Source organism: Schistocerca piceifrons, chromosome 9 (genome assembly GCF_021461385.2).
Source record: "Schistocerca piceifrons isolate TAMUIC-IGC-003096 chromosome 9, iqSchPice1.1, whole genome shotgun sequence".
Taxonomy (NCBI): Eukaryota; Metazoa; Arthropoda; class Insecta; order Orthoptera; family Acrididae; genus Schistocerca; species Schistocerca piceifrons.
The window spans coordinates 137,155,809-137,170,071 of record NC_060146.1 but is presented as its reverse complement, the minus strand read 5'-3'; the positions used below and the strand labels follow the sequence as shown (position 1 = coordinate 137,170,071).

The 14,263-nt window shown below is 37.9% G+C and overlaps 1 protein-coding gene across 19 annotated transcripts in view; it reads right to left on the bottom strand.

Annotated features, from left to right (window-relative positions):
- The window catches only part of LOC124716986 (speckle-type POZ protein-like), a 128,325-nt gene that overhangs the window by 82,751 nt on the left and 31,311 nt on the right, over window positions 1–14,263 (bottom strand). For 17 of the 19 annotated variants that reach the window (XM_047243596.1, XM_047243601.1, XM_047243599.1 and 14 more), the window contains one exon: window positions 11,830–11,884. The exons of the other annotated variants lie outside the window; for them this stretch is intronic. In XM_047243596.1, the coding sequence (XP_047099552.1) occupies window positions 11,830–11,870 (41 nt within the window). In that variant the 5' untranslated portion in view covers window positions 11,871–11,884. The remainder of the gene's footprint in view (window positions 1–11,829; window positions 11,885–14,263) is intronic. 19 annotated transcript variants of the gene reach the window in all.

Genomic DNA, 14,263 nt, shown 5'->3' with positions numbered 1-14,263 from the left:
AAAAACTTATTAGTGGATTTTTATACCAGTGTCACCACTGAACATTAACTTTCTCATTAACTTCAACACAACCCTTGCCATTGTGGACTAATCTCCAGCTTTCTCTTCTTTAAAATTTTTGTAAAATCTATTCATTAATAATACCAATGCAGCAAAGATCCACCAAGTCTTTATTTCTCTTCCTGAAGATTTAGTGTTCCATCATATTTCATTTCCAACTAGAAGAGATTTATACTAAATGAATTAACAAACAACAGAGTTGATCCTCCTTGGTACACAAAACGGGTCAGAACACTGTTGCAGAAACAACCAAAAAAACGTGCCCAATTTAAAGAGATGCAAAACTGCAGGATTGGCAATTTTCACAGAAGCTCAAACTTTAGTGTGGACTTCAATGCAAGACACTTACAATAGTTTCCACAACGAAACTTTGTCTCGAAACCTAGCAGAAAATCTAGAGAGATTGTGCTCATTATGTGAAGTATGCTAGCGGAAGGACACAATCACTGCCTTCTCTGCGAGATAGCAATGGAGATACTATCAAAGACAGTGCTGCCAAAGCAGAGTTACTAAACACAGCCTTCTGAAATGCCTTCACAAAAGAAGACCACGTAAATATTCCAGAATTCAAATCAAGAACAGCTGCCAACATGAGTAACGTACAAGTAAATGTCCTCTGAGTAGTGAAGCAACTTAAATCACTTAATAAAAGCAAGTCTTCTGGTCCAGACTGCATACCAATTAGGTTCCTTTCAGAGTATGCTGATACATTAGCTCCATACTTAAACCACCGTATACAACCTATCGCTCCACGAAAGTTCCGTACCCAAAGACTGGATAGTTGCACAGGTCACACCAATATTCAAAATAGGTAGTAGGAGTAATCCATTAAATTACAGGCCCATATCATTAACGTTGATATGCAGAAGGATTTTGGAACATATACTGTGTTAAAACATTATGAATTACCTTGAAGAGAACAGTCTATTGACACACAGTAAACACCGATTTAGAAGACATCGTTCTTGTGAAACACAACTAGCTCTTTACTCATACGAAGTGTTGAGTGCGATTGACAAGGGATTTCAAACTGATTCCATATTTCTAGATTTCCAGAAGGCTTTTGACACTGTACCACACAAGCAACTTTTAGTGAAATTGTGTGCTTATGGAATATTGTCTCAGTTATGTCAGAGATCACAGTTCATAGTAATTGACGGAAAGCTAAGCTTTCACATATAACACTGGCCATCAAAAATGATTAGCTGTTTCTCTCTGAGTGTGTGGCTAGGCAGGATCCTTGGAGCACAACTTTAACTACAGCAGCTGAATACCTATTAAGTACGATTATGAATTTCACTGCTGTGCACCAATTATTTGAAGAGTTACCTAGCTGAGTACATATTCCGTCAAGCACAACTCTTTCGTAGAATAACCAATTATGTGTGAAACTGCTCGAGAACTTTGCTCACACTTGTTTTTTAAAGGATAATTATACTTTTTCCTGTTGTTATTGCATAATTGGTAATCTAGGAAAGAACTAAAATAAATATGAAAACTAACCTTGAAGCTTTGTCTTTTTTAGCATGTGTTACCCTTTTAGATATATCAAACACAAATGTCTAAAATTTTAAATAAGGGCATAAATGGCTGGTCTTCTGGACCTGAAATTGTTCTAAGTGGCTCCTCCTCAGTGTCATGTTTTGAATGAGAGGCTAACGTTCCATGATGCAAGAATTCATTTTGTGTAAAAGGAAAATTACTTTAAAATTAACGCTTCTCAAACCAGCACCCACCTTTTTTTTTTTTTTTTGCACCTTGTTACAAATGTAAACAGTTGTGATGTCACACTTTAGAAAGACACACTGAAAATAGTTTGTTGTTACGAAGTATTGAATAGTCTTTGACACATTTTGCTGTTAGGAAATGCTTGTGGGTGCACTGTGTTTTCTTGTTGTAAATGGTGCATTATCTTTGTAACAAAAATTTTATTGTGAGTTATTCTCTCATTTATGTTTTATTGCTGCAGTATTATTCTGTAGTAGTGGGTTAAAGTAAAACTGTTTGTTATGGTTATCTGTTTTTACTAGTCAAAATTTAACTGAAAGCTAAAATAATTCAGAATTCCTGAAATTCTACAAAAATATGTTTTTCCTGGATTTCTCTGCTTGTCCAGGGGCCTCTTCTGGATTAAAATGTAGTTCCAAATCTACTTCATGAAGCAAGGATTCAGAATGTAAGAGTTCATACATTTTACTGATTCTACAACTGAGATGATGTTCTTAGAGCCATAAGAACATACATACCACCACGTCTTTCTGCCTCTAAAATAAACTCGCAGCTTGGAGATATGCAGCACCTTATTCTTGACGAGAGAGAGAGAGAGAGAGAGAGAGAGAGAGAGAGAGAGAGAGAGAGAGAGAGAGAGATGTATGTTAACAAGAAGGGCAGTAACATAGTCTTAACAATAGGAAGAACTGTAATTCGAATGCTTTCAAAATTGCTACTGGTTAGTATGGAGGAGGTCGATATGTTCAAAATACCTCATTACATTTGATTTCAGAATATGATCTAAGATTCTACAACGAAAGGACATCAAGGATATTGGACAGTACTTTCGTGAAACTTTCTGACACACAGTTTTAATCTGCCAGGAAGTTTCATATCAGCGCACACTCCGCTGCAGAGTGAAAATCTCATTCTGGAGTACTTTTGTGGATTGCTCAAATCAGATATATTCAGCATTCATGATTTACAGAGCTGCAGAAAACAAGTATGAAGCACTGAAATCTGGAGAAAACAGTGTATTATTGTTCAGTATCAGTTCACATGTTAATAAGCATCAACTGAAATAAAAGCTGTAAAAATTAATCAGTGAAGCCCCTTCGTGCCAATTTAGGTACTATAATTTCTTGTGGAAGCTCTTTGCCTAGCTTGAGTGTGCCAATATTGGCACAATGATTTCCTTAGAAAGGTCTCTACCAAGGTGCTGTGCAGCAGTGGGAGAGTAGACCCTGCTGGGCCAGTGGGAAAGGCACTGAGATGTGGCTTCTTTAACGTCAATCATTGTGTAGCTGTAACATGGCCACTACAGTAATGACTTTAACACTTGCACCATGTGGTGTCTCTAACAGCTTAATGTCTGTGCCACATCGTGTGGAATACAGGGTGTTTATAATGACAGGTGGCTTCAAAGAATCCTTGGCTCGTTTAAGTGAATCGAAAAGGAATGTGAGCTGCCAAATTGACATTTAAGCAGCAGTTGTGGGAAGACTGCCTGGAAACTAGACTTGGCAACAGGAAAAGGAATTTACAGTGGGCCATTTAGGTTGCCTAGTACATTTAATAATTGTTCTGGGTTTGGCTGTAACATGTATGCGAATTGCTAAGTGAAACTTTCTGGCAGATTAAAACTGTGTGCCAGGCCGAGACTCGAACTCGGGACCTTTGCCTTTCGCGGAAAAGTGCTCTACTGCAAAAGGCAAAGGTCCCGAGTTTGAGTCTCGGTCTGGCACACAGTTTTAATCTGCCAGGAAGTTTCATATCAGCGCACACTCCGCTGTAGAGTGATAATTTCGTTCTAGAATTGATAAGTTTTCAAAAAGGGGGTTGTTTCATGTGCTGTCTCAGTCGAGCCAGGAAGTGATACTTGTAAAAAAGAACCAACTGATTAAACTTTTAGTCGATGCAACTGTTAAGGAACTGTTCAATTTAAAAGAAAATTGGACTTCAAGGTTACTGGTTTTTCTGAGCGCACTAATGACAACTAATTGTCAACTTATCATTGGTACATCTTAAAATTAAGAGTAGTAGTTTTCTTTGGGCTACCAGTTTTAAAAGGTCTAAAGACTGTCTTATTTGAATGCGCTGTTTTTATCTGCGACAAACTGTTTTAATGGTTAACGGTTTTAAAGCTGGCTGTTTTTGTAAACTTATTAATGCTATTTCTTGAAACTAGAAGAAATTTTCCTTTTTGTCAAAATATTTTGGTCAAGCTTTAAGGTTTATTGCCCCAATCAACCTGCAACATCAAAGTACAGGTCCAGCAGTGCCACACCTATATGGTGGTGACGAGCGGGAGAATGCCAAGAATGAGGAGCAACAGTGGAACATGACGGGTGATTATCTCGACTGCAGGCCGTAGCGTCTCGCTGTGTTGTGCCGATGGCGATTGGTAGTTGCCCACGAGGCCCTCTGTGATGAAAACTACATGTTGACTATTCCGAGACATTTACAAAATTGAGGCCAAGAAACCCTGCTGGGTCCTATTTAAAACCTCAGTCCCAGCAAGGAAACAACCGACTGTCAGGATAGGTACTATTTTCTATTGCCAACCTAAATGGCCATTCGTACAAAAAGCTATGCTTGTTTATCTAGCTTGCTATGAAAGCTCTCTCCAGATCTGTTAGGTTGCCATTACCTAGCTGGTTCTATTAGCCAACTACCTCCCAGGAACGTACATTTACGCTCCTGGCATTGTTCTTTAAATGGAGGGGCTTCTTCATGAGCAGTCAGTGCCACTTAGCGGCCCTCTACCTGTGCTCAAAGTGGTTATCCTGTTCAGTAGTGCACTCGAACTCATTTTACTGTTTAAGGCCACTTTGCATAGCAAGCTGACACTGATGTCATTAATCTCCACTGTTATGTTAACCTTCAGTTCTGCCAGTGTGTGCAGTCTGTTTTTATTGGCCCCTTTCTTTAAAGAAGTCCCACAGCAAAGAGTACTGAGACGTTAAATTTGGATAACGTAAGGCGCCAAATTCCTTTAGAGACTATTAGATCGCCAAAAATTTTACATAGGGAGTTAAAAGTTTCATTAGGCGAGTGACGTATTTAGGCCAGCTATTAGGTCGTCTTGGGTCGGTACCGAGGAGAGGTCAATTTACTTGCTCGGCTGGGTGCGAGTCGGAAAGGCGAGGAGGCTGTTCGGTCATTCTGGGCGAGCTCACGGAGAAAGGTGGTAAGTGTGCGGTCAGGTATATGTAATCCCAGAGCAGGGAGAATTTGGAAGTCAGCTGCTCCCAAGGCTGGTGTGTACAAGCCATACCAGTAAGGGTGGCTTCCAAGACGCTCTAAAATGTTGCTACTTACAACTCTTAAGAATTCAATGACAAATCACAGTTCCATTGTAAAACAAATCTGAATACATCTGTGATCTCGGAAAATTGAAGCACATCCAATGAAACAGTAATATTTTCAGTATCTTAGAAACTATGAAAGTTAATAATTTGGAGTAACAAATATCTTCACATTAAACTTTGGAATTAACAACTTTTAAATGCTTAATGATATTTCAGCAAACAATGTATCTGATGATCATAGCATAGGACTACAGCTGTCATTATTTATCATATTTATCAAATTTTCATATTTTTTCATTATGCAAATACCTATCAGAATATTTTGTTCTTCACAATAACATAGCCACTATATGCCGGCATGAATGACTCACCATACTTGTGTATTTATTTAATGAATAGTTCACTATTTTTGCCAGTAACTTTATCGAAATGATTATTACAGATTATACTAAAAGCCATTTGAATTTACAAGTGGTCAATTGCATGTATTAGTTGACACCATAATTGAAAACGAGTGCAAAATAATGCTTCTGTCAAGCAGGCCAAAGTAAGTGTTTAACTAATCTGAAAGAACATTTTATTGTCATTTAAAGTGAACACACATGTGCAAGAATGATTGCTTATTTATATATGAACAAAATATTATTTATACTTATTGTAAATGACCTGAGTATGACCATATGTTTATCATGTGCCTTTTATTAAATACTGTTATAATTTGTTAGTTCCTTGAAGAAAGTGATCAAGTTGAGTTAAACCACACCGGAAGAACACAAGAACAGTGTAGATTTGGTGGGGATGGCCTTCAGCCAATGAAAATTAGGCAGTGATGAAACACTATTGTAACCAAGTGAAAACGGACACTTTGTGAGTGGTGCACTCAAGAGAGCTGCTCGGTGCACTTTACATCAAGATCTGGAAGAAGTCAGACCTGCTTGAGGTAATGTGCGATATTCGCCCATGTACAACAGCTAGAATACTTTAACTTCCCCAAAGTCTGACTGTGATCCAGTTCAGAATTTTTAACTTTTTCCACATGCATTTCGGAATTAAAATGAGACAGAGCATTACTGTCTACTCTTTATTTCTCGAGTGTCAATGTATAAATTGTAATGCTGAGCTCTGAATTATTTTGAGCTGGTAAATATTTCATTTATTGAGATAATGAAACGGACGCAGTTTTGCGCATTTTGGATGACTACTTAAGTTTGGGATTCTGCTACCACTCTTTTAAAGCAACTCAATTACATTTTAATAAGGTTATCTTTCTGGCTGTTTTATAACTGGTAATTGCAAGATCACTCTCCATCTACCTGATATCAATCACTTTAATAAATATTATTCAACATAGTTTTCTGGTGGTGTCTTCATTAGTTTTGTATGATAGAATAAAACCCTTTTCACTAATTATTCATTTTATTTCTGGTTATTTTATTAATTCACATTTCTAGCAACGTATACACTATTTGACTGCAGGATCACATATACAATATTATTTGCGAATTTAACTGCTGGGCGTGAATACAGATGTATACAGCTTGCCCCCTATGACTTCATTGAGCCACTCTTTTTAAACAGAGGCATGCATAGACCAACTACCAATATGGCGGCAAAGTAGCACGCACTATCCTGTCGCAATCAACAGGAATATTCATCGGCATCAAGAAGAAAAATGAACTGTGGAACGATGTCTTGGTACACAAGACAAAGAGAATAAGGCCCACTATTCGAAAATGGGAGGGGCACTGCAAACTCCCATTTCCTGAAAGTGCAAGGTGTTTTCATGAAAGGTAGGTGGATTTTCAGTTGACCACATTCTCGTGTTTTGATGATTCATGTATCGATTAAGGTGGAACCACTCATCAATGAAGAAAAAACAGTATAGTTCTGCGATTCCATGGATGTCAACAACTGAGCAAAACCACGTACAGTACGCTAGACACTTTTCTTTATCCAGTGTCTTCAATTCCTGCACACTATGTACAGGATGTGCTTGATATTTTAGCTTCTGTATCGCTTTCTGAGTACTACCATATGAAATCTAAAGACTGGAAGTTCATAGTCTCAAACTTTTTGAATGTGAATGCAGTATCACATTCCTAAAATGCCAGTCTCAGTTCTCTTCTTGTCTGCTGCATTCTTGGGAATGGATGATTAATCTCATTGTTGTTGAACTGTTTGGCACAGTGGCATCTGGAAACCTTCCACAAAAGGCACACACAATACATGAATACAAATGACTGGCCAAATATTGTTCAACAACGAAAACTCTTTGCTTTTGTAAAAACAATGTTTATCAAGCAATGAACTGTGCAATACGGAAGATAGTATATGACCTGTACCCTATACTTTGGTGTCTTTCTCATTGGTGGTAATACTTGTAGTGATATTTTGCAGTCGCTGGTCAAATGAATGCAGTACGACTCTTATTTACATATACTATAAACTACGTACATTGTGACCAATTTTCAGATTCAAATTTGATTATCATGACTTTTTTAAACTTCTGTGAAATTTATGGTAGTGACCATAGGAGATTGTATGAAGGGATTACATACCAATTACTACAATACATTTTGTAAAATGCAGAGAACGTAATGGAAAAAATGATAGGTGCTCAAAGTTAGCATACACTAACCGCCTATACTTTTACCACTACTGTCAACTACCATTCGACTTGCAGTCACTATTTCAAAAACACGATGAAACTCAGATATAAACACACCAATCTTAAGTGCCTTACTATGCCTTATATAAAGGAAAACCTAGTATTGCTACGTAAATCAAACAGTGTGATCCATTACCAAAATTACAGAACTTAATGAGAGGTACCAGGATGGAGTATCACACATACAGGTCTAAATTTGGTTGAGCATAGTAACTTCAAATTGATCATGTTGAACTTCAAGCCTTGTTTCAAAACTTCCTGTGCAGTTAGAACTAAGGTTATCTATTTTTCATTTCTTGAGTCAATATCTACCACTTGTGGCAAAACAAACTTCATTCCTTATTTCTGGAAATATTTAACATTATACGCTGTACTTGGATCACCGCCTGAACGACAACAGATTGCAACTTGGGCAATACATAATTGATATTTGTTTTTGTTAGTTGTACATACATTAACAATTACAAAGGAAGCAGGTTGCAACAGTTTCACAAACTGTCATACAAGAAAATCGAGACTACGTGGCGCCATGTAGCATATAATGGTGAAACTTTACCACTAAGCAGTATATACAAAACACCAACTGGAGAGTGAGCACACAGCTATACATGTGGTAAAAGTAATAACAGCGGTCAAAGTATACCCAGTTTATGGTACATTTATTTTTCTTGTGCACGACTTTTCGATCACAGTGTACAATGGAGATAGAATGGTGGACAATGTTCCCTGAATATCTGTGATCTGAACTAACAGCTCTGTTCAGTGAGGAAAAAATTCTAATTTTTCATAAGATTTTCATTTGATCTCCATGAGCCTAGCAAGCCTACTTGATAGGGAGCCCATAAGCTACAACAGTACTCTAGAAATGGTTGCACAAGCATCTTGTACATGAGGCACCACCGTTATCCAGAACATACAACAAATCTTGGTCTCCTGTTTTTCTTCTCTACAAATGATTCATGTTTACCCCATTTCATTTCATATTACTCAGGTATATACGCCACTGGTGTGGGGGTGCAGGGAGGGTATCCTGGATGTTTTCCCCAGATCTCCCGATTAAAAACAGTGTTTTCCAGGTGAAAATACACCTTTTTCTGGATGAAAAACACAATTCCCAGGGGTGGAAGTACATTTTTTCCATGTTAAGTTGCAATATACTTTCCCTTGGAGCTGTAAAACTTATCAATCCCTTGAATGGTGAAGGTTTTATATACCAGCATAGAACTTCCCAACAATTTAGTAAATTAAACAAAAAACAAAACAAAAAAGTGCATTTTGGAAAGATCTTTATCGCTTGGCAACTTGTACAGTGTATATTTTCATACTGCAAAAGTACAAATATGAATTAAACCAAATACCGCAGAATAGCTTCCAAAACACTGAAATAGAAACTGCAATGCACTTTTGTCAACCAATCACAGCTAATGTCATGTAATCTCACCAACCAGTGACAAGAAACATTCAGAGCAACAGACATGCGATGTAGTCATTAGTCAGCCAATAGCAATGTTACTGCTAAGTAGTGTGAACCCACAAATAGGCACAGTTAATGGCTGAAGTTAATATACATACAGTACAGCTAGGCTTTGACACACAATATCAGACGTCAAAAATGTTTTGCTGTTTTTTCCTAGGGTGTGGTTTGCTAGGATATATGGCACAGCTTAAATTGCAGCAGCTGAGTATTTCTAACAAGCACAATTACAAATTTCACTGTTATGTACTGAACATTTTTAAGGGTTAGCTAGCTGAATAAATCTTAGACCAAGTACTTCAACTTTTCCACAGAAAAGCACATTACATGTAAAACTGCTCAACAGCTAACCTTGCACTTTTGTCCCCTAGGATAATTATATGTTTTGCCATCATTTTGCCTAATTTGCAATCTAGGAAAGAATGAAAACAAATATGAAAAACTAACCTTTACTCTTTTTTTAAAGCATGTATCGCCCTTCAAGGTATATCAAACACAAATGTGCTAGTAAAATTTTAAATAATGGCATAAATGGCTGGTCTTCTGAGCCTGAAAGTTGTCAAAGAGGCTTGTTCACAAAGTGCCAGGTTTTGAATGAGAGTCAAACACTCCAAGATTTAAGAAATTCATCGTACATTCTCATGTGTAACACAATTTATCCTGCAAAGAAAGGAAATTTCCTTTGAAAGTAATGCTTCTCAAACCACCGTTCACAATATTTTACCGTGACCTGTCAGAAACGTGAACACTTGGGACACCAAACTCATTGAAAGCAGTTTGTTGTAACGAAGTATTTCATAGTCTTTGTCTTAACATTTTGCTGTTGGCAAATGCTTTAGAGTGCAGTTTGGTGGTGGTGTTGTAAATGGCGCATTTTCTTGCAATTAAGGTTTTATGTTTTACTGTTCAAGTACTATTTTGCAGTAGCAGGATCAAGTACAATTCTTTAAGACTATCAGTTCTTACCAGTCAAAATTACAAAAATTTAATTGCAAACTTAAAACAATGAAGAAATTTATGGAATTGTAAGAGGTTCCCGCGTTTCCCCCATATGAGAAAATTTCCACATTTTCGCCAGTTTTCCAAGGTCTCTCTGGGCATATGCACAGTGATCACTGTCTTAGCCCTAGATATTTCAACAATGCTACAGATCTCAGAGGTGTACCGCTACCACTGTGATTTGATACTGCTGGATGTTTTCTATTTGATATAAGCATCATATTTAATTCAAAGTATTTTAAGAGGGCTGTCATCCAGCACATTTCTTACAAGCTGAACCACACATCACTTGGAAACACTATTCTAATACTCAACGACATAAATTTTCTACATAATCACAATTTGGATTTTTGTTACACAATCATAAAATTTAGTATACTTCTTTGCACATAACACATATTATACTGCAACCTTTCCCTGTGATACGGAAAGAGTGAATTTTACAGTTACAGTACACTTTCTACGAGAAAAATATGGAAACATGCTCGCCATTTACTTGATTGCCTTAAGCTATGGGATTTTTTTTACACACACAGTGATTGATACTTAATCATACTGAAATATATAAAGCCACCGATAAGTCAAAAGATTATGACTAACTGCTTAATAGCCCACTGGTCACCCTTTGGAATGTAATACAGCAACGATTCTGCATGGTATGGATTCAACAAGTCCATAGTAGGTTTCCATAGATCTTTGGCACCATATGCATACATCCAAGTCACTCAATTACCATATGGACAAAGAGTTGACACCTGGCAGCATAGCAAACATGTCCCATTGGGCTGTGAGGCAAAATTGTTGCCCAGGACATCAATGTGAGTTCACTACCCTCAAACCATTGAGCAAGACTCTAGCCTTCTGAGACACACAGGCTGGAAGATGTCATCATGGAAGTAATTGAGCATATAGGGGCACAGGTGGTCCACACTAATGATCACACAGTTCACAGCTGTCTTGGCACCTGAGATTATTACCACAGGTCCCATGGAAATCCAGGTGGGAGAAGAGCGTAAGTGCAGGTTTACATCTGCTATTGTCCAAAATACTAATCTCTCTAGTGGCATGCACAAACTATAAGGGGTTACTACAGGTGAAAAAAAGAGGAAGAGGACTGACATAGCACAACAATTTTGTGATTGCACATGCAAGTCAATAACAAAGAGGTAGGCAGATCGTGCAAAAAAAAAAAAAAAAAAAAAAAAAAAAAAAAAAAAAAAAAAAAAAGGAACCATCACAAGAATCACATGGTAAAAGCTGTAGCCATTTTTTGAACATTAACTTTTGAATGTGGTGTGAAATACATAAAAATTCAATAAACAAATGAATTTTCTAAACTATCTGGCTGTGATACATGGGAACAAGCATTTGCCAATGTTTTGTATCCAACAAAGCAATCTCTCTTCAAAGGACAGGCACCATACTACTATTGGTAATTTATGCAAGACTGCTCTAGGCCAAACACAACCATAAAATGTGAAATGAATTATTAAATGACAACCAGCAGAAGGGTTACCCTTGGGAATATCTAGATAATCTTTACACAATGTGTTTTGGAGACTGAACTTTTGATTTAAAGAGTTTCAAAATATATGTGTTACACTCACTGTCTGACAGCCCTTCGCAGAGTCCTCTGTTCTTGAGACATTTCTCATAGAGATCCTGTGACAAAACAAAAACCATAACTAGTTTTTAAAGTTTTCATGAAATCTTTGTATCATGCTCAAAATGCAAGAGTAAGACAGTTTGCTTGAGGGCACTCAAAAGCAACCAAATGCCGCCCGTGATACTTAAACATTAAAACAAACAATACAAATCTGCACTGTCTTTTAGTTGCAATAGATAAAACTTTATCAATGAAATACAGATAACTATGTGCCTGAAATACAAGGATTAGAACTTCAATAGTGGTGACAATTTATTTGCAAGTTATATAAAATAAATACATGTTTCAACATTTTACTGTCCCTCAAAGTAGTCACCAGTATTGTATGTTATCCGTTGCCAGTGACGAAGTCGAAGTATACCCTTAGCGCTGCCAGTTGTGTCAACAGATCAAGTGGAGTGGTCTATTGCCCAATGAAACACTATCAGTTCTGAGCAAATACCACAAAGTTCTTCCTTCATCTCAGGAATCAAGTTGAACTCTCAAGACTTTTTACGTCCAGGGAGTGTGGTGGCTGATACAGGACTTCCCAGCCCCACTATTCAAACAAATCAGTAACTTTGTGCACTGTATGCATCTGGGAACTGTCCTGCAAAATGTTGGGTGGGTCCTGCACAAACTGTTGCCATTTTTTTCTCTAAGATGGTTGCAGGCTGCATTCCAAAAATGTGGGTCCTGCACAAACCGATGCTATGTCTTTCTCTAAAATGGTTGCAGGCTGCATTCCAAAAATGAACAGCGTAAGAGTACAAAGCAGTGACACTTTCTGCAGGACAGTGCTCAGTTGCATATGGCACAAGTTATGACTGATATTTTTGACCAATGGGGGCTGGAGAGTGCTGTACCACCCAGCAAAATCCTCAGACTTAAGTCCTGTGACTGACTTGATTTCTAAATCGAAGGAAGCACATCATCACATTCACTTCAGAGCTATTATAGAGATCTCTAGCGCAGCAGACTGCTTCACTTCAATTGTCGGCACCATGGGCACCGAGGTCTCCTCCAAGTTGCACATCACTGGCAACAGGTTATACACAATGCTGGTGACCACTATGAAAGACAGAAAAACTTTGAAACATATATTTATTTGGTATAAGTTTCAATTAAATATTTGCCACTACCGAAGTTCCAACCTTCGTATTTTCCCCATGTTCTCTCCCTCCCTTTTTTCTCCTGATTTGTTGGGGTTTGGTATTTTCTAACAGTGTAATCATGAGCTCAAATTCATAGTAACAAAGGAACTGTCTTAAGTTATGTCAAAAGAACCACACAGGCAGTCATTCCAAGCGAAGGCCAAGTGTCAGGGAAACTGCTGATGACATAAGAATTATCTTATTCTCTGTTCTGCAATACATTTGATACACTTACTGAATATCAGACCAGCTTTCTGACTGGTTCCAGGACTCATTAGCAGCTACAACTCTACAACAGTTTTCTAAATGGTGTGAAATCATCAGATATAAAACTAACTTTGTGAGAACACCTACAATGTGTTATAAGGCCAATAATTTTCACTATACTAACATTAAGAGTACTAGGGGAACTACGCTGTTAACTGCACAGGAGGAAGTGGATGGTGAGAAGAAGTACATCAAAGTTCTCTAGAAAGAGGAGGAAGTGTCTCATCACACAATAGAACTTATTTTACTTTTTATCCATCCAGGAACCAAACTGCAATCTTCTGAGCCCAGAATTGGGCCACGTCAAGGGCTTCTTTCGTGATTAACCATAGATTGTCGAGGTTGCATCTGTAGAGAAAATTGGGCAACCAGGAGTGTTTCATGTCTTGCACAGCACCACAGTAAACTTATCATCCTCATCATCATAACCCAACTTGATAATGTTTGCTTTCACTGGGGCCACCCATGATCTTATGCATTAAAGGATTCTCCATGTTTTCCAGTTTGTTGTGGAGTCACCAGGCACTACCTGTGCTGGTGAACAGTCAGGTGGCAGCTCTTCAATGGTCATGTTGAAGAATCTTTCACAGGATCTCCGGCTGAGTCTCTTTTGAATTCGTGAGATGTTCTTTGGGAGCTGGGACTCCCTAGACCAGCAACCTAGAATCTAGCTTTGGTAGGGGCATGGGTTTCACACATCCCACTGTTATTCAACATGTTTCACTTAGGCTTGTGTTGAAATTCCTCATGTATGTTGATCTGGTCTCCTGTATTCAGCCAGAGAGAGGCATAGTGCTTGTACCGTAGTACTCGAGATAGTAAGTACTGTTCCCCACTCACATGATAGAAGAAAAAAATTGAGCTTATATGGAGGGATAGATAACACTCCACCCGAATGTCTAAACTCATTGGAGTAAGTGGCAACCAAATGACTACTTTGTTTGGTGTGTACAATCTGAAACTGGAGACACACCA